The 20,297-nt window shown below is 56.1% G+C and overlaps 3 protein-coding genes across 3 annotated transcripts in view; 1 reads left to right on the forward strand and 2 right to left on the reverse strand.

The window, feature by feature from the left end:
• Positions 1–2,958, reverse strand: part of MMP11 (matrix metallopeptidase 11) — an 18,071-nt gene extending 15,113 nt beyond the window's left edge. The window contains exon 1 of the mRNA XM_033075954.1: positions 2,699–2,958. Coding sequence (XP_032931845.1) covers positions 2,699–2,815 — 117 coding nt within the window. The 5' untranslated portion in view covers positions 2,816–2,958. The remainder of the gene's footprint in view (positions 1–2,698) is intronic.
• Positions 2,408–15,864, forward strand: LOC117004833 (coiled-coil-helix-coiled-coil-helix domain-containing protein 10, mitochondrial-like). The gene is made up of 4 exons (XM_033075955.2): positions 2,408–2,700; positions 14,696–14,879; positions 15,074–15,218; positions 15,614–15,864. The coding sequence occupies exons 1-4, from the start codon at positions 2,423–2,425 to the stop codon at positions 15,631–15,633; spliced, it is 627 nt and encodes a 208-aa protein (XP_032931846.1). The 5' UTR covers positions 2,408–2,422; the 3' UTR covers positions 15,634–15,864.
• Positions 15,816–20,106, reverse strand: C18H22orf15 (chromosome 18 C22orf15 homolog). The gene is made up of 5 exons (XM_033075956.2): positions 19,708–20,106; positions 18,599–18,685; positions 18,225–18,350; positions 17,874–17,948; positions 15,816–17,458 (listed from the first exon to the last, which is right to left on the reverse strand). Exons 1-5 carry the CDS (start codon positions 19,730–19,732, stop codon positions 17,280–17,282), a joined length of 492 nt encoding a protein of 163 aa, XP_032931847.1. The 5' UTR covers positions 19,733–20,106; the 3' UTR covers positions 15,816–17,279.
• Positions 20,107–20,297: the final 191 nt, after the last annotated feature.

The following is a 20,297-nucleotide window of genomic DNA, read 5'->3' on the forward strand; positions in this document are numbered from 1 at the left end:
AACACAAACACAGCGAACCCGCTGCAGAATAACTACTTACATGTGTCTTGAGTCTCTCCCAGAGCAGAAGATAAACATGCCTAAAATTACCCCACCACTGACTGCAGGATTTAAATAGCCAAACCAGAGAGTGCAAATCAAACCCTTCCTGCAGGAGCTGCCTGAGCCCGGAGCGAGGCGGGCAGGGGCTGTGGGGAAGGCAGTGCCTGCTTCCAGAGGGGAACCTGCTGTGTTCAGGGGCAGAGCTGCAGGACCCCGATGGGTTATGCTGGTAGCTGGGAGGGTGCTCACCACTTCTCCAAGACAGAGAGCTTCCCAGCAAATGCAGGAGTTTGATTTCCCAGGGGAGCCGAAAGCAAGGCAGGAATTCAGTGTCTGTGTGTGCACAGCCCCGAGGACTGCAGATCTTTTGTTCTCCAGTTTTACAGTGGACACCAGACACAGCCTTTATTCTGCTCTCAGTTTTCTCTTTCTTTCTTTAGGCATTAATATAAAAGTGAAGGAGCTCTTACAGGGCTTGCTTCAAAGAACACAAGTCCTTCTGCAGCTTGCCCTATAGCCTGGCTTTAAAATTAATCTCAGCCCTCGACTCCCTCCCCTGTGAGCTGCTGCTGCTGCTGTGACTCGCTGTTGGAGCACGAGCAGCCGGGGTGCAGCACACTCCTGCACCTGGGCTGTACCAGCACAGCTCGAGGAACTCTCCTGGAGTGTGAATCTCTTTTCCCGGCTCAGCCCCTTGGCTCTTTCTCATTCATCACCTGACAGCAAAAGGTGCCCAGACAGGAAATGAGCTGCTGTCAGACATTAGGGAAACATCCCTTTGTGCAGCAGGCTCGGAGCAGTCAGTCAGAGCAGAGAGCGCTGGCACAGCTCTCTGTGAGAGGGCAGAGGGTGGCCGAGGGCACGGGCTCTGCCAGCCCAGCAGTGCCACCTCAGCTGTCCTGCACTCACTTGTTCCCCAGCCGGGAGAGGAGCAGGGTGCGCTGCTGCCAGCTTTACAGTGTAAAACTGCCTTCACCTTGCAGGCAGCAGAATAACCTTCAGAAGCCTTGACACCAGATGAGGAACCCAAAAGAACAGCTATTTGGGATGACAGAACTGCCATTTGAAAGGCTGGGAAATCATCTGTCCATTTCCAGTTCAACCAACGCAGCCACCATCTCTGCAAAGACTGAGTCAAACACATCAGTCCCTGAGCCCCACGTCAAACACACAAGCACGAGGTATTCTTGAACAAAACATACCTCCAGGAGTAACTCCACCTGGAGCCAAGGGAGGATTGGCACTCCCAGGGCAGAGCATTAGGCTGGCATGAGAAAGAAATCACCTCTCTGTTGGCAGATTGCCAGCTGGGGGCACCTTCTGGAGTGTGGTGGTGGATCTGATGGACCAAGAGTCTGAGCAGCCCTGGACTCCTGCACTAACTCTGTGCTCTTCAGTAATTTGGTACTTCCCACTTCTAGGGGCACTGGCCAAGTCAGCTGAGCCCCAGCAACCTCTGCAGTCACTGAGCAGCTGCGAGCACTGGCAAAAGGAGATGAAGGTGACATGGCAGCAGGGCTGGGCTGGGCTGTGAAAGCCAGGCTGGTCTCCCTTCCCCCAGGATCCCACACGGGTCCTTGCTGGCAGCAGGACCAGGAGCAGAGGTTGTGCAGGTTCCTCAGGAGCAGCAGCAGCCTCCCTGCTCGCACAGGGCAGGGCAGGAGGCACCTGCCAGCCCAGCCCGTGTCCCCAGCCAGCAGTCCCCAGGTTTATGCGGGTGGAGCTGTGCCCTCCCAGCCCACCACTGCTGCTCCCCGATGGGACTGAGCCGCAGAGCAGCGCCGTTCCTGGAGTGCAGAGTGCCACCACCGAGCTTGGCCTCACCTTCCCCAGAGGCAGAGCCGAGCCAAGCACGGTGACATTTCGTTCGGAGGAACGCGAGCACTCCGGGGGCCAAGGCTGCTCTGTGCCAAGTCCCAGCCCACAGCAGATTTAGCAGCCAAGTTAGAAAGTACTCAGATGACAGAGCAGATAATAAAACCATCGACAGAACCTGAACTAATCCCCTTGGGCTGCTACCGGGCACTTCTCTGTTATTATTTTATGGACACCAGCGAAGCTCGTGTCTATAATAACCCAATTACACACGCACACATTCCCAGCACAAGGAGCTCTCTGTCTTCCCCCGTCCCCCAAATCCCTCTCACACCGCTGATCTTCTCTGGCAGTCGCAGTCCCTGCTGCTCGCAGCTCCGAACCAGGTGCCGGGATCGGGCAGGCATGTGCAGGAATAAAGAGAGAGCCCTGCTGCTCCTCTGCTGCCCGCGCCTTTGATCCATCCCTTCAGTCTCGTCTGCCCGTAACACTTGTGGGAACTGCCAGCACAGTGTGCGGGGTGTGCTGGAGCAGCAGCGAGTGCTGCAGCCTGCAGGGCACGGGGATGCCGTGTCCTCTCCTAAACTCTCTTTTCCCTCGGGAACACTGCTGTGAAAACTCCCCCGTAAGGCAGAAGGAGCCCGGGGAGCGGGAGGCAGCGCAGCCGTCCCGGGGCCGGCGAGTCCCGGCAGCGCTGCCCGAGCGCGGCTCGGGGATGGACGGGGCGCCGGGGGAAGCCGGCTCGTCCCGTTCTGCGGATCTGCCGGGGAGACACAGCCCTCGGAACAGCATCGGGGAGCGGAGAGGCAGCCGGAGGAGGCACGGGGCGGTCCCCACTCACCGGTTTGTGGCGGCGGGCGGGCGCGGCGGGCGCACAGTGCAGCAGAGCGGCGGCCAGCAAGGCGGCGGCGGGCAGCGGCGGGCGGGCCATGCCGGGCGGCGGAGCGGGCTCGGACATGGGGCACAGGAGGAGGGGGGGTCCTCGCCGAGCCTTTTATCCCCCCACCGTGGCCGCCTGCCCTCCTCCTCGCGCCTCCTCCCGCTCCTGCCTTTTGTTCTCGCCGAGCCGCGGCTGCTCGGGCCGGGGGGACACGGCCCGGCGGCATCGCGGGAGGGGGGTCCCGCCCGGCCCGGCCGCTCCGCCCCGCCACCCCCCGAGGGCGGAGCGGGGCGGGACCCCCCTGCCCCGCCTGCCCGGCACCGGCCCCGGCCTCCCTGCACCCCGCTCCTGCCCTGGGGTGCCTTCAAACGGGTCCCTTTAAAGGCGTCTTTCACCTCTCCTGCCCGAGGGTACCAAGGACTAAACCCAATCCTCTCAGTGCCCGTCGAGACCACTCCAGCCCCCATGGGGAGTAGCTCACAGCCGGGTTGAAACTTGTTTGCACTCCTGCTTTGCCTGTGCAGGGCTCTGCTTTGCTCACTTTTTCACTGAAACCTTTCACTCACCCTTTGCAAGAAGGCTTTCCCTAGCTGGGATGCTGAGGGAGGGGAAAGAAGGGAGCAACTCCCCGTTTTGGAGATGCCAAAGCTTTCTCCATCTGCTCAGCCACCTGGAGATGGAGGCAGCAGTGCACAGATCTGGTTTCTTGGTTCCTGTTTCTATGGGAGAAGCCCTGGATTGTGTCAGCATCCTCTCAGCAGACCAAGTTTAGCTGAAAATTGTTTCAAGAAATGTATTGCAAATAAGAAAACTTTGATCTCCAGCTGCCTGGGCTGGTGTGCAGGGAGTGGGTAAGGCTTCCTGACATCCCAGACTCTATTACTGCTTTATTTGTCTGTGATCAGTTGGTCATGTTTAGTTTTATGGGAACCATACTGACGGTGTAAATACTGAGTACGGTAAGCAGATGTGAGAAGAAAGAGCCCGGTCTTGGCTGCCTTTGGAAGGTGCTGCAGTGTTTAACTTTCAGGCTGTTAGCAAGATGTCCCTGCACTGGAGCACCGTGCTCAGTGCATCCCCAAGGCCTTATTGGTAAGAGGGAAAAACACTTTGCACTGTGGAATTTACCCTTGTGCTGTTATTCTGGCTGTGCCCCAGGAATGCAGAGCAGACCCTCATTTCTTGCCTTTCTCTGAGCCAGACAGCTGGGTCCCAGTGAAAAAAGCCTTCCTGCCTTTGTCTCTCTTTTCTTTAGTGTCTTTTCTTTTAATGCTGGTGTCTCTGGGAGCTCAGTGCTTTCCAGCCCATGGCAGTGGAGCCCTGGGGAAGTGGGGAGAGGCACAGGAGCAGCCTGTAAAGCAGCTTTGGCTCTTCTTAATGAAGGGAGAGAGACTTTTAAAGGGGGTGTTCTGGGAAACTTGGTCCTTGCAGAGATGGAACTGTGTGTAAGAGCTGCTGGCTTCTGCCAAGGCACTTTACACAAAAGAAAGTGCATGGTGTGTTTGGGATCACAGGCATTTGCCAGCCAAGGAAGAAGATGTTTAGCAGCAGGAAAATGGCCCATTGGGTGTTCTGGGGGCTCTCGTGCTCACCTTCTGCAGAGGGCCCCGTGTGAAACCTGCGGAATTCCTTTTTGTTGTGTTCCTGGGCTGGGAGCTATCTCAGGCACTGCCTGTCCTGTCTGTCTGTCTGTCCTGTCCAGTCCTCACCCTGCCTGTCTGCAGCCCGATGGATGCACAGAGGCTGCTGCCAGACGAGCACAGGGCTCCCACCCCAGCCCAGAGCACTGACACAGTCTGACATCTCCCAGTCTGACATCTCACTGTCTGCTCGTTTTCCTGCAGCTCCTGCCAGGCTGGAGCTAAATCTGGGCTTCTCAGAACGACTGTAGGAGCTCAGTGGAAGTTTTCATGGCTGAGAGGTGCCAATGGCCACTGATGTTGCTGATTTAGCATCTCCACATGGAGCTCTTCTTGTTCAGCATCTGTTCAGGGCCTTCCAGTCCTAGAAAGTGGCAGAGCTGTCTTGAGTTTTCCAAGTCCTTCTGACCACAAGCATTAGCTCTTCTCCCACTCCCCTAAGGCTTCCCAACAAGGAGGGCCTTGTGAACACCTGGGCAGGCAAAGCAGCAACGTAACGTGAGTCTCAACAGGAACCACCAGCTGGGGATAACCTCTCTCTACAGCCCAGCAGGTGTTAGGGGGAAAGAGGCTGTGCAAGAGGAAGAGAACAGCAGGTTTGATTCTTTGTGAGCAGCAAAGAGGTGGAATAACTCTCTCAGCCCATGGGCCACTTGGGTGTGAAACTGCTGAAAGGCACTTCGGACTGAGAGGAGGTGGGGGAAGAGCTCTGATGAGAGCCAAGGGGAAAGGGGAGGGAAGTGAGAAACTGAATTTAAATGGATTAAGCCTGTCTGTCCAAAGTCCTTTGTTTCCTGCCACCTCCCTGGTGTGACTCTCACAGCTGTATTCTGTGTGCCTGGGGTCCTGGCTTCGGGTCCCTGCAAAGTCAGCACGGAGCTTTACACCTCCTGGGCATTTCCCTGAGCAGCTGGAACAGGGTCCAGGAGCCAAATCCCCAGGACAGAGAAACCCCTTTGATTTCTCTGATGTCTTCCCTGCTCTCTCTGTAGGAGATAACCTCCTGAATTGAAGTCTCCAGCAACACTCAGTGGGTGACAAACAAGAATACGTCAAGCAAATCTCTGTTCTCACCTCTTGCTTTTGGGATTCCCCTTTTCTGTGGCCCTGGCACCTTGTTTGTCTCCTGGGCAGCCAAAGTGGGCTGGGTTTGTACAGGTGTTGGTGCGTGCAAACAAGGCTGGGGGTCATGCACAGTGAACTGCCCATGTAAACACAATTGATCAGGAGTACTTTTTGAATTATCCAGTTCTCCTCTGCTCAAGCCCAAGACTTGAGCATGGAGAGTGGGCAAGAGGTGGTTGTGGAATGGAAACTTGGCCTTTGGGCCTGGACTCACGAGTAGAAAGGTAAAATAATATGTAAAATAAAGTAATACATAAAATTTATATATTGGTCAGCAAAATGCTTTGCTTCAAATCTCTTTTGGGTTTTTAGAAAATCTTCTAGATGAAAATACTGGAACTGTGCAGGCTGTCCTGGGTCCAAATAGGACCTTGAAAGCACCAACATTTTCCAGACTTCAGCTTAACTAGGTCAGTCTCATTATGAATTTCCAGAAGATCTTGCTTGATTCCCTACTACTTACTTTACATCTGTTTTCTTTTGTCTTTAAAACTCCCCTTTCTTCTGCCCTTAATTCTGGGTTGAACCCAGAGGTGCAGAGTCAGACGAGTTTGGGATCTGCTGGATGCAGTGCCCATGGATATGAAACTAAGGGGGGCAGGTACAGGGCACAGCCCCTGGGCAGAGCTGTGAGTGCCTGCAGCGCTGCTGGGCAGGAACTGCCCCCCCTCGGAACCAGGGACATGGGGCAGGACCTGCCCCTCACCTGGCACTGCACTTCTCAGGGAGGGGTCCCTGGGGCAGCACTGAGACAGCCACAGCCTGTGCCCCATGCACTCGCACGGAGCCCGAGCAGCTGCGGGGTCCTGTAGGGTCCTCTGGGGTCCTCTGGGGTTCTCTGGGGTTCTCTGGGGTTCTCCTCCTCCCCCCTCTCCTGCTGCAGCCCCAGTGCAGCTGCAGCAGCTCAGAGACAGAGCCTGGGACTCAGCCCCAGACCCAGCCCCGGACCCAGCCCTGGACTCATCTCCGGACCCAGCCCTGGGCTCAAATCTGGGCTCAGCCCCTGGACTCAGCTCTGGACTCAGCCCTAGACCCAGCCTGGGACCCAGCCCTGGACTCAGCTCTGGACTCAGCCCTGGGCTCAGCTCTGGACTCAGCTCTAGACCCAGCCCCGGACCCAGCCCCGCTCTCAGCGCTGGGCTTTGGCCCCGAGGAGCGGTTCCGTGCCGTGGTCCCGGCAGGGCAGGCAGGGCCAGGCTGCAGCTCGGGGAGCTCCGCCGCGGTGTTTGTTGTCAAATCGTCTCCTGCCCCGTGCCAGGAACCGAGAGCGCACAAACAGAGCCGGGCTCCGCCGGGAAGCGCTGCCTGCGAGACAAGCCAGGCGAGGAAAACACATCCATCTTCGTGTCTCTTAGCCTGAGATGCAGTTTCATCTGCTGGCATTTTCCTGGCGTAGGCTCAGGGCACACCACAATTCACCTGGGGAGCCAGACGCCGGGGAGCCAGCTCCCATTCCTGGCCAGAGGAGCCGGTCCGGGCTGGCGCAGGGGGGAGGGTGGCGAGGAGCCCTGGAGCTGCCCGGGCACGGGGGCTGAGCCCGGCTCGAGTCCTTGTGGCTGTGGCCACCAACACTGCGCTCACCCGAGCCACAGGCCCGGAGCCCTGCGTGCCCAGCCCAGGGAAGGGCTCTCGGCCGGGACGCGGAGCGGAGCCCGCGGCTGCTCTGTGATAAGGAGCTGCTAGTGCCGTCTTGCAGCGCTCCCAGGCTGCCAGCTCCCCGCCAGGGGAACGTCCTGCTGGAACGCCCCCCACCCTTGGCTCCCTCTGATCCCCTCTGAAGCTGATCTGAGACTGGAATGTCTCCTGGGATGTGATTCCCTCTAGCCTGAGGGCAACTGCGTTAATAAAACCCAGCGTGAGCTGTGGAGGCGATGGGGGAGGAGGCAGGCAGGGCTGGTGAGATGAGGCTTTTATGAACAAGTCGCAGGGCTGCTGGAAATGTCCCGTCCTGTCCTCTCTCCCTCTCCCTGTCCCTGGAGCCGAGCTGTGGAATTCAGGGTGTGGGTCGAGGCTTTTCTTCCCGCACGTTTCTGCTCGGAGCAGCCAATCCCCTCGGCAAACGCTGCTGAACTCCCTTCCCTGGAGCAGGTCCCGCTCTCCCAGCTCCTCTGGGCACAGCCCTGCTGCTGCTGGCACCCTCCTGCCCCTCCACATGGCTCTGGCATCGTCCCTTGGGGTGTGCTCACCTGTGCAAGTGAGAGGTGTCTGTCCCTGGGATGTGCAGGCCAGCTTGGCGAGCCAGGGCCAGCAGCAGGAAGGAGAGAGATCCCCACATCTCAGCAGGATGGGGTTGGCTGGTGCTGGGTGAGCAGAACCAGCCAGACACGGGGCTCTGACTGAATAAAGCCGTGTGAAGGCAGCAGGGACGTGAGCTGGGGAGAAAAGACAGGAGAGCGAGAAAATTTGGGCCAGAGGAGATATCTGTGGAGAGGGAATGCGGATTCTATTGGTGTGAGCACACTCTTGGCTCCCTCTGGGATGCAAAGTGCCTCTCCCAGCAGTAACCTGGCACAGCAGTGATGCCATGACCCGCCATTCCAAGCTCATGCTACCCTGTGTGCCACACACTGCATTGCCACTAGCAAATGGCACTGGAATAAACTGTGGGACAGTCAGAGATCAGATCCCAAAGTGTTTTCCCACTTTTTTTCAGGCTGCAATTGCTGAACTCTGAGGCTGCATTGTCACAAACTCCCTATAGAAGCCTCAGATCCAGGGAAGCACTCAGAGACCACACTGAAGACTCTGGAGACATCTAAAAAGAGCACTATGAGAGCTTGCACAAGGCTGGGAATGAATCCAGCACAGCATCCTCAGTGTCCAGCCTTTCCAGAGAGCTGAGGGGTTTGCTCAGACCACTGAATTTTCAGAAGGTCAGGCTGTTCCTACAGAGGAGGATGTTTGCAGCCTTCCTGTGGGTGGACTCTGCATTGAGCTCAGCACTCTGGTGGAGATGCCAACTGAAAGAAAAGCATTTCAGCAGAAATCATGAGAAATCAGAGTGCACAACCAGGCTGCCCTGTGCATTTGCAAGAGTTATTGACTTTCCATGTGGAAAGGAGATACCACTGTCTTCTTTTACGGGAAGGAAAAGATGGGACCTGACATTTGGTTTCTGTCTGAGAAATTTGTGTTGTAAGATGATGGCTGGGGAGCCTCAGTAGGACAGGGAGAGCAATGTGGTGACTAAAACTCATGAAACGTTTTGGAGAGCTGGGACAAAGGACTCCAAACCACAGGTGTCTGTGCAGTGCTGTGCAGAGGCTGCAGCAGCTCACAGGATTCTCTGGGTGCCATATGAGCTGTGTCTTGGGAAGGGGCAGAGGTGGGGAGGCAGTCACTGGCACGCTCCAGTTCAAAGTAGTAGCTGTTCACTGTTCATGGCTTGGTGCCAAGAGCCTGCTAAAGCCATGGGCACCCCTGCCCCACTCACAGAGCCATCCCTGTCTGCAGCTGCTCTTGTGCTGTTTCACTTCAGTGAAACTCCATCAGTGCCCCCAGAGCTGTGTGGGGAAACACCAGAGCAGCTCCTGGAGATGTTTGCTCTCTGTCTGTCTGTCTGCAAGAGAGAGGGGGAACCAGCCTGGCCAGGGAGCAGCCTCTGGGCAGACATGGGGTGAGGAGGAAGTGCTCAGCCCTGAGCCTGCCAGCCTGGACACAAAGTAAAGCATGGACAGGTGAAGCAGGGAGCCTGTACAGGTGTGAGATCCCTCCAGGGCTCTCTCAGAACTGTTATCTCCTGCAAGGGGTGTGAGCTCACTGCTTCAGATTCCCTGAAACCTCCCGAGAGATCCCAGCCACAGGAGAGGCAGCAAAGGTCACAGCCTCATTGCTCAGACCCCCCAGACAGGCACAAAAAAACCTCCCTGGCTTTTCAGCTGGATTTTTACCTCTGGACTTAGGTTTGCTGTCTTGTCCTGTGTACAGCAGGGGAATTTACAGTAATTGTCCTTGCGATCTGAGGATACACCTGATGTGTTTTGAAGAGGTAATTTCTTGACTTCTCTGACTGAAGAATTTGGGAACACAAAAACCCCACTTTTACTTACGATTAATGGCATCAGCCATTAAGGCTCCAAGAGCACAGGTCCCACTTCTGGATGTGTGAGTACAAAGGAAATGGAACTTCCAAGAGGCAGTTGCCACAAGGAGATTTGGAAAATCGTCGTTCTACCTCCTCTTCTTTCTCCACCAGGAGCTGGGGGCATCCACATTTGGTGCCTTCCTCCAGCAGAGTGGGTTCAAGTGGCTCAGGTAAAGGCAGGGCTGCTCCTGCACCTCCCAGGACCCATGGGCACGGCTGAGAGAAGCTTCTTCTGAGGGGAAAAACCTCTCAGTGGAGCTCAAACAGGAAACATTCCTGACGTGAATGGATTCGGGTCCAGAAGAGCCTTCAGACCAAAAGTGGGCTAGCATGAACGAGTTAAAATCCTTTCCTTTGCCTGGTGAAATTTATTGAAAACTACATTGTTCATCTGTTGAAACTTCACAGCTGTTGAGATTGCCCTCGGGGCAAACCACATCCAAGAAATGGCATGTAGCTCCTGGAGCACGGGATTTGAAAGCTGGAATGGGGCTCTGAGCACAACCTCCCTTCCCTCGCAGCCACTCCGGCCATCTGCAGCTCCTGCACTCAGACACCGGGGCTTTCCCTCTTCCCATCGCTCAGCTCCCACTCCTGCTCACAGCCACTTTGTTTCAGGCATTGTGTTTTGGCTAGAGAGTAACAGGGCAAGGATACAGGCAGGGAGATGTCTGTGTGGGGAGTGAGGGCTGGGTGCCACCAGGGAACGTCACCTGCCTGTGACACTGCTATTCTGTTATCCCTTGGGGAGCGTGGTGAGGCAGGCCTGTGGGAAATGTGTCATTTGGTCATGAAAAATCTGTGGATTCTGTTTAGTGGTATCTCTTTTCAATTATTATTTGTTGGCTGCAGCTCTGCTTACTAAAAACTGCACAAGATAAAAAGGTGGTTCTTGCATATTTACTGAGTGCTCTGTGCGAACTTGGGGGCTGAAATCAGCAACTTGGCACAAGCAAATTAGGAGTAGCTGGAGCTCAAAGAACAAAATAAAAGGAGGACATGAGAAACTGCCTGCATACACTCAGTCACAAATGATTCACGGAGCAATTTTGAGTAGCAAACACATAGGTAAGAACTGGAGGGTTTGCTTCTGTCTTTTTGGGGGATTGTCCACAAACAAAAATATTGGCGACTTCATCAGACGCTTTCTGCTGCTTTGAATAGTTTGCCCAGCTCCCCGAGCAATCACGCTGTGCAATTTGCTGCTAAGCTAAACAGCTCCAGTTCGGGTACACCCAGAGCAGGGCCCAGATCTGCCCCTGCATGCACTAATTAGGGCTCTCCAAGCGCCAGCCTGCGGCTCGGGAGGCTCCGGCAGCACCCCCGGCTGGGGATGGCAGGGACCGGGCGGGCTGTGCCTGGCACGGGACAGCCCGGGACAGCCCGGGACAGCCGGGGGTGTCACCGTGCCCTGGGCACACCCCGGGAGCGCAGCCGGGCAGAGGCAGCCCCGCGGTGCCCGCTGCAGGGGCAGACAGGCAGGAGACGCTGCTGCATTCCTTACCTGTGAAACAAGCCCTGCAGAGCCAAGCGCTTGGGGAATTCCTAGATCTCTTTGTAGCCACATTTCAGCTGTGACAGCGTGAGGATTTAAGTGAGGCAGACTCTGGAGGGGGAGGTTGTAAGTTCCTTTCAGAGCAATGAAAAAACACAGACCTGCCTTTTAAAAACTTTGCCTTACCTGCTCCTGGCTGCTAACAGGAGGATGAACTGGCCAGCCAGGGCACCAAGTTATTCAGAAATTACTGATTTTGAGTAAATACTTCCAGAAGTATTCAAGAATTAGTTCCTGTCTTTCAGATTTACACATCCCTAAAACCAGAGTGAACCTTCAAGTGTACACAAGCCCTAAAACTTGAACTGTGCAAGGAGAGATCTGGAGCAGGGGAAAAGAGGCAGGCAACACGAAGCTACTTCATTGAATCAAAGATCAAATATAGGGTGAAAAATAGCGGAATTTGGAAGTTTGGCCAGTCAAACAGTGGAAATTGTTGCGAGGATATTTAGATGTAAATGAGGCCCTGCTGCAGAAGCCGCCGGTGGGAGGATGGCTCCTGGGCAGGGCTCTGCAGGGAGAGCTGACACCGTAATTCCCTAATTCCGTAATTCCACCTGCGGTGCGAGGCCTCTGCAGACGGGAGCAGAGGGCTCGGGGTGGGCGGTGTGTGCGCGGGTGGAGTTGTGTACACTCAGCCTCGCAGACAGCCACAATTAATTATCTCATTAGTAAACGCAGGGTAGCTGCGCTCCTCAGCACATAGCCGGCCTCCCACGGCACAGAAAAATTTTGCGTCTAATTAACCAAATCAAAGCGTCCCCGAGACGCAGCCCAGAGGGACGCGCTCAGCTTGAAGCCCAGGCTCCTTCAGCAAGTTGTTCTGCGCGTAGTGGAACTAATGAATCTTGATTTCTTACTGCTGGAGCTCTGGCATTCCCTGTGCCCCCTGCCAGCCCGTCCTCGCCTCCCTCCAGCCCCGCAGAGCCCCTTCCTGGGCCGGGAGTGACCGAGCAGGGCAGGGAGCGGCACGGTGCCACGGTGGCTCATGGTGAGAGCCGAGCCGAGCCGAGCCGAGCCGGGAGAGCTCCCTGAGGTCACCCCCGTCCCCTCTCCTGCCTTTCTCTCTCCTGTCTCTAAGACCTCTCTTGGCTCGTCGGGACGGGGCCACACTTTTCTTCAAGGGAGGGAGCCACACTTCTCCGGGACGCGCACCTGGGGAGAGGGAAAAGTGCAGGTGCTGCTGGGGCAGGGGCTTTCCAGTCACATTCCTCTGCTTTTCCAGCTGCTCTGCCTCTGCCAGTGGGAAAAGACAGGCAGGGAAACGCTGGATGTGAAATGCTGCTGTTGCAGCTGAAAGCAGCGCTGCACAGCTGCTGGGGCAGGGGAGCTCCCGGCACTGCGGCAGGAAGGATTTGGGGGTGTTGCCCCTCCCAGCGGTGTTTTTTTAAGGAACAATCCTTTTCTTTCCTCGGGAGGGCAGGAGCTGAGCTCCCTTTGCCCGCCCAGCTCCTGAGCCGAGGGGCGGCTTGCTTTACACACGCTTTTCTCTTCCCCTCGTGCTGGAAATTTGACCCTACAAAAACACTTCCACAGCAGCTAATTGCCAGCCCTGCAGTGACTTAGCTCTCTAATTCCTGCCAGTCAATGAACCAGCCCAAAGAGCTGCTTTTCATAACTTGCTGAATGTACGAATGCAGCCCTACAGACATGACAGAGCTGGGAATTTTTTTTTTTTCTGGACATCTTCTGCATCCTTCTCAGTTTTGGAAATTTCTTTCTCTCCACTGGGCATAAGGAACATTCAAAGTTGGAGGTGGCAACAAGGTCCTTTCCAGGGAGACAGTGAGGAGACGTGGACCCACAGAGGCCCTGGAGACTAATGGGGTGCCTGGGGAGAGATGATTGTCAGGAAATTGGTTTGGAGGTAAAGCTGGCGTCGTCCAGCCTGTCTCTTCATGATTTGAGGGCTCATCATCATCATCTTTTCAAGGATTCCTACTGCCCAACAATGTCCACGCCTTGCTAAGTGTTCCTTGATCTCCTGGTTTGTATCCAGAGGGCTGCTGCAGAAATTGTTGTGCTGGTCAATGGCTTAGACCACATCATTCCTCCCTTCCCTCCTCCCTGGCAGCCTCCTTTCCCTGCCCCAATTGCGGAGTGCTCATCTTCCCCCTGCCAGCCCCTCATTATCCACCTCTCCTCCGCCCCGTCTCTCATGCAATGCGTTCATTGCCCATTCCAACAAGTCCCTTCATGCTCTCCTGGCCTGCCCCACACCTGGCAGGAGTATGCTCCGAGCACTGCAGAGCTGCTGCACCGTCCTGGGCTTTGTCCCCATCCCCATCCCTTCGTGCATCCTGCCCCTTGGCCATCCCCACACCTCCGTGCATCCTGCTCCCTGGCCATCCCCATCCCTCCGTGCATCCTGCTCCCTGATCATCTCCATCTCCATCCCCACCCCCACACCTCCGTGCATCCTGCCCTCTGACCATCCCCATCCCCATCCCTCCGTGCATCCTGCCCCTTGGCCATCCCCATCCCTCCGTGCATCCTGCCCCCTGGCCATCCCCACCTGTCCCTGCTCTGTCCCGGGAGCGCCCGGAGCGGAGCACGGCGCCGGGGGATCCTTCTGTTCTCGCAGGTACCAAGGGGCAGCACGAGAGGAAACGGCTCCAGGCTGTGCCAGGGAATGTTCAGATGGGACAGTAGGGACACATTTCTACAAAAGTTGTCCAGCCCCGGCACGGGCAGGGCAGCGCTGGAGGCACCGACTGGGGGTGCTCAGCTGGGGACACGGGACACGGGTGGCCTTGGCAGAGCAGGGTGAGCGCTTGGGCTGGGCGATGATTGCGGTGTCTCGGTGATGGTTTCGGTGATTGGTTGTCTCAGTGATTGATTGACTCGGTGATTGATTGTTTCGGTCATTGATTGTTTCGTTGATGGTTTCAGTGATTGATTGTTTCGCTGATTGGCTGTTTCTGTGATTGGCTGTCCCGGTGATTGGTTGTTTCTGTGATTGGCTGTCTCGGTGATTGGCTGTCCCGGTGATTGCTGTCTCGGTGATTGGCTGTCCCGGTGATTGGTTGTTTCTGTGATTGGCTGTCTCGGTGATCGGCTGTCTCGGTGATTGGCTGTCCCGGTGATTGGCTGTCCCGGTGATTGGCTGTATCAGTGATTGGCTCTCTCGATGATTGGCTCTCTCGATGATTGGCTGTCCCGGTGATTGGCCGTTTCCGTGTCCCGGTGATCGAGCCCCGCTCCCAGCACCGCACGGGTCTCGCGCGCCCTCTGCCGGGCCCGGCCGGGCGGTGCGCAGACACCCCCGCGCTTTGTGCGCATGCGCCCCTCGGGGGCGGTGCCTCCCCAGGGGGCGGGGCCCGGCTCCGGCCCCGTGTGCGCGTGCGCGCTGTGTCACGTGGCGGCGCGGGCCGCCTTAAGGCGGAGCGCGGAGCGGGGCGCGCACAGAGCGATGGCGCGTGGTAGCAGGAGTGTGTCTCGGCCCGCTGCGGCCCCGGCGCCCGCCAGGTACCGGGCTGGGATCGGCTCGGCGGGCACAGCGGGGCACGGTGCCCTCCCTGTGCTGCCCCCTCATGACTCCCTTCTCTCTGCAGCCCGGCCCCAGCGGCCCCGGCGCCCATGGCGCAGCCGGCGCAGCCCGGGCTGATGGCGCAGATGGCGAGCACGGCGGCCGGCGTGGCCGTGGGCTCCGCCGTGGGACACGTCGTGGGCAGCGCCATCACCGGCGTCTTCAGCGGCGGCTCCTCCGAGCCGGCCAAGACGGCCGCGCCTGCCCAGGTGCGAGGGGAGCCGGGCTGTGCTCTTGGGCCGCCCTTGGCCGGGGTGCGGGGCTGTGGCCGAGGGGAGCGGGGCCGCGCGGGGAGGGAGGAAGGGATGGACAGACAGACAGTCCCCACCGCTCCGGGGGATGGGGGCACGCTGGAAGAGGCTCCGCTGCTCCTGGGCCGCTCTGACCGGGCCTGTGGCCGCAGGAGCCCCGGCCTGTGATGCAGCAGTCGCCGTACGGACCCTGCCACTATGAGATGAAACAGTTCCTGGAATGCGCTACCAACCAGAGAGACCTGACCCTGTGCGAGGGCTTCAACGAGGCTCTGAAGCAGTGCAAGTACAGCAATGGTGAGTGCCCTGACCCTGCGGGACGGAACTGCTGCCGCCAGGGCACCTCGCAGGGTTTGAAGGTAGCAGAAGTGATATTTTGGGGGTATAGTGCTCTTTAGAGCTTTAAGTGGGAAGCAGTTGTGTCTTTCCTGTGTCCTGAAGAGCAGAAGGCAGCTGTAAAGGGAAGAGAAATTATTCTGGTCGTGTGTCTGTGAAGGTTAGGAGTCTCTAGGGTACCTTTCTTAGGGAGTCCACTTTTGCTGCTCTCCCTGGTTGATTCTCTAATTCCTGCTGCCTTTGGTACAAGCTGTTGTCAATAATTAGTCATGATCTGGTTACCTCGGGTGAGAGAGCTTTTAACTGTAGCTGGTGGAACATGAACCTAATGCTGAACTTCTGCTTCTTCTCTGTAGGTGTTACTTCTCTCCTGTGAAGAATTTGCCCCCTAGTAGGGAAGAGGATCATGGTGTAGAGCCCTGCCATCCACAGGGAGCGGAAGGACAGGAGTGAGCTGGAGGGAGCAGGCTGACCAGACAGGAGTATTCTAGTGGTAATTCACTTCTGAACTAGTAGGGAAGGAAAGGAATGATTGGACCCAAGGGTCTTTAGTATTCAGATAGTGCTGTATTTATTACAGAGAAATAAAAGAATTTATTTGGACCTATCACTTGTGCATGTTTGTTCTTTAATTCTCAAGCTAAAATTAAACCACCAAAATGTTAACAGTGTCAGACAAAAGGACAAGGCACAAGGGTGTATTTCTTGCAAGCAGGGGGTGTAGTCTAGCAAGGACTGTGCCTGCATGACTTGGCAGAGGGAGATCCAGACACTGGCTGCCCTCCAGACAGAGGAGAGGCTGCAGAGAGGTAAGCCAGATGTGTCCCACAGGATTTTCAGTAACAAATTAATCTTCTATAGATATCCTCTTCCTGAATACCTGTCCTGACCTCAGAGTGTGTGACCTGTCTGGCTGTGGGACTTGGATTACAGTTGACTGATCTGACTTTAAAGCTTGAGCAGGTTATGCAATGTTCTCAAGGTCACTGGCATCAGGTGAAGTTTGGAGCTGCTTTCCTCTTGCAGTCACCTTGGCAGCACAGCCCTGTGATTGCTGCCCATGGACTGGCCTCCAGCAGGACACCTTGTTCCTCTTGTTGACATAAGAGGGAATTCTGGGGTTTCAGGTGGAGTTTTAGTGGCACAGCAGTGAAACCAGGACACTTTTGGGTGCTTAACTGATGCATTTTTTTTATGGCAGAATGAGTCTTTTCACCTTTTCATCACTGACTGTTGAATAAAGGATAAATTTTCAGCCCCTGTCTAGGATCTGTGAGGAAATCCAAGTCTAGATGGTAAATGCAGGCAGCAGATGCTATTAGCAGATAGTGGAGGCTGGTGTTCAAAGTTCTGCCCCTTCTAAATGTCAGAGTCTTGAATTCTTGGTAGAGATGTCCTGAGCTGTGCCTGGCCTTATCAGGGGTGTCTTGTGGTCTCTTGAGAGACAGCCAAGGGAAAAAGTAAATGCCAGAGATTAAAAGCACAAGTGCTCCATGTGCTGAGTGTCCTGTGTGAGCAGGGAGCTCACAGTAGTTTAACTCACTTTAAGAAATAAGTGTATTGGACTGTTGGTGTGTTGCTCTGGGTGGAGAAGCTGTTAAGGAGAATCAGCAGCAGCACCTGCAGCAGGTGTGTTCTGCTTTGAGCCATCTTGGCAAAGAGCTGCTGCTGCAGTTGGGACTGGCTGTCTCTAGAGAGCTTTTCCTGGTGATTGCAGTGGGTAGTCCCTGCAGGGCCACTCCAGAGTGGTGCAGTGGGAAGCAGAGCTGTCCAGGGGTACAGTGCAGGTGGGTGGAAAGGAGGGGCAGGTTCTTGTCCCTGGGAATGCAGGCCATGCCATGGGAATGTGAGAGCCCTGGGAGCAGGAGGATGCTGGGTGTGCCTGGTTTGTCAGGGGGCAGGGGGTCCCAGGAGCAGGGGCTCAGTAGCAGGGGACTCTTCCAGTGCTGGGAATAAATATCTGGATAGGTGTTAGGTGGAGGCTGTGCTGCCTGTGTGACCAGTAATGGGTGTGTTCCTCATTTATGGTTTTTTTTGAGCTCCAAGCTTCCTCTTCCTGTTCCTGCCTTGGGTGCTGGAGGGAGGCTGAGGGCCTTGGGTGCTGGAAGGAGGCTGAGTGCCTTGGGTGCTGGAGGGAGGCTGAGCCATCTGCAAGGAGCTTTTCTTCTTCGGTCTCTTTCCTGAAAGCTCCAGCAGCTGATCTGTGGAGTGACCAAGCCCTTCCAGAGTTTTGTTTTCCTGCTGTGTTGGTCACTTGCCCATTACAGTTGAGCAAGGCACTGCCAACCTGTGAGACTACAGCCTGGGAGAGACACTTGAGGGTTTCCCAATTTCACCTGATGTCCTTCCCTCCCTGTTTGTCCCAAGGACATGACCCTCTTTGCCAAGGGGACAAGCTGGGTAGGACTCTGCCTGTGTGTCCCTCTTAACAGGGAGGGTCCTGCACAGCAGCCCTGCCTGTCCCCTCCCTTGGTACCAAATTCACTTGCTGCCCACAGCCATAAGACCCCTGAAGGAGCAGAGTGGGATCAGAGGAGAGGCCTGAGGTGAGAACAAGAGTCTTGCCTGCACCCCTGACTCCCCTCTGTGGAAGTGAGGTGGGTGCTTGGCTCTCACCTGGTAGGTCAGGATAGTGTTTCTCCAGGTCTTCTAGCAAGGATTCATACAAAGTGGCTTCAGAGTTTTCTTCTCCTGCCAGCAGAATGGGAGAAATGGATTAGACTCTCTCCTGGCTGTGAACTGAAGGCTTGTAACTGGGGGCAGGTGGTTCTGCCCAAGAAAAGTTCCTTCTCCCCTTGGGCAAACAGAGGCTCAGCTCCAGCTCTTCATCTGAGCTGGCTTCTGCCTCCTCAGAGCTTCTGTGCTCCAAGTGACTGCTGAACAGTGCCTTCTGCAAACCTCCCATCCCCCAGAGCAGACCCCTCCTGGCCCAGAGGCTGAGCTGTGCTGTCTGGACAAGGAACTCACGGACAGCTCTGATGAGGATGTAGCACTGCCTTCCCTGTAGGTATTTACTGGCATATTCAGTTGCAGGATCTTCCACTTTGCTCAGGTTCATCAGGTTGCCCTTTTCATCCACAAGGTCGATGCAATCTGGAGGGAGAGATGTGGTGAAGGAAGCCCGGGGTGCCTCTCTGTGGCCAACATGAGCCTGTGGGGTTTAGAGGTATTTTCCTTGGCCAAGTTACACTTTGAACAGAATCTTTTGAGATCTGGGAGTGGGAGGTTTGCTGTCCCTTTCCCTGTGTTTTGGGGTGTTCTGTGACTCCAATGTGACCCATCTGTCACCCTCTATGGGTGAGTGGCAGTCCCTCAGTGACCACAGCCCAGAGCACTCGTACCTTCAGGCCTGCACTCACACTTCCACTTCAGGTGTTCTCTGAGGGTCTGGATGCAGCAGAGCAGGTTCACCATCAGTTGGCAGTTGGCTGCAGACAGGGAATGAGACCTGAGACGGCAGCATGGTCACCCCAAACCAAGGGCCCACATGGGTATGGCAGGAGGCACAGCAGGTGGTGAGAGGTGCCCACTGTGGCCAGCAAAGGCAGGATCCCCACGGGGCAGCAGCAGGGCTCTGAGCAGCTGCATGGCAGCCATGGCTGCTGCTAGTGGGTGCTGAGAGTGCCCCAGGCCTAGGGGAGAAGATCAGCACTTTGATTGCGGGAAAATTATTCTGAGTGATGAAGTGTCTCTGTCCTTCAACTTTGTTTCATCAAGCATGAGTAGGAAAAAGGCCTGGTCCTTGCCAGTCCCCTTCTACCAGCTGGTCCCAGTCACAAGGGGAAAGAGCTGGAGATTGTGACTGAGTCACCCGAGGATATTTTGGCCATGAACTCTGACCGAGTTTGTGACAATTGAGAAATCCCCCGGGGCTGACACACGTCAGAAGTCAGAGCTGGGGATCCAATTCAAATAGCAGAGGGAGCAAAGGCTTAGGACTGATGGCTTCAGCCACGAGTGTCTGGGGCCAGACCAAGGCTTTCAGCCAGCTGGGTGAGGTCAGGGTAGGGGCTGCTCAGTCCTTCCCACAAATACCTGCTCTCTGAAACTGAGAGCCAGGATTTGAGTCAGGGAACCCTTCCCACACAGCCTAGAATAGAGGAGCTCTGCTAGCAGCCGGCATTTGTGCCTCATGACTCTTCTGGTTGTGTCTAGATAACCCCCTCCAGTGATTTCCCAGAGCTGCCAGGCTGGTAACTCATCCTCACCTCGAGTGATTAATTTGGCTCTGCTGGAGTGGTTTTCCTCCATGATTTGGAGTGTAGGGGTAATAGATCTCCCTTTTTTAGAGCAGCTGAGGGCACAGGACACTTGTGCCCTGGCAGAGCTCTCCTGCCTGCTCCCTAAGCACTGGGCATTGCTGTTGCAGCGGGTGCTGTGTCCCTCCCTCCCCTTGTGGGGGTGGCCCAGGTGCCCGGCTGGCCGCAGGGCTGAGGCTTTCCCCACCTACCTCCGAATCTCACTGTGGCAAACATGGTGCTGCTGTGCCCCTGGCAGGGCTGTGGGGCCGGGTCCCTTCCTGCAGGCAGCGTTGGGAGCTGCTGGAGAGCCCAGGACACACGGGCTCGTTTGCCACTGACGCTGTTGTGGTTTCTGTAGCTGGATCGCCCAGCAACAGTGGATGGCTCCTGCAGATTCTTGAGCCTCCTGCGAGGGGAGGTAGAACAAGAGCTGAGCTAAACAACAGCTTTTTGGGAAGGCTGCCTGCTCCCTGTGGTCCCAGATGCTCTGAATTTCAGATTTTTTGTAGTCTCGTGGTGTTTCCTGCTCCATCCCGCCCCCTGCCAATTTGTCCTGCAGCTCATCTGGGCTCGGGTGGTGCCACATCTGCTCACCCTGCTCCTAACTGAGCTCAGCACTGCTGCAAGGGCAGCCTGGCCTCCTCTGTGACATGACTGGATGCCACTGGAAAAATCTCCCTGAGGACCCTGCCTATGCTGGTCCTGCTCTGGAGCAGGAGGGGCAGTGAGGGTTGCAGCTCCGTGGTGTCCATGGTCCTGTGCCAGCTGCACCTTCTGTTTGGTGCCCAAATGTTGGTGT

This window comes from Catharus ustulatus, chromosome 18 (assembly GCF_009819885.2).
Source record: "Catharus ustulatus isolate bCatUst1 chromosome 18, bCatUst1.pri.v2, whole genome shotgun sequence".
Lineage (NCBI taxonomy): Eukaryota > Metazoa > Chordata > Aves > Passeriformes > Turdidae > Catharus > Catharus ustulatus.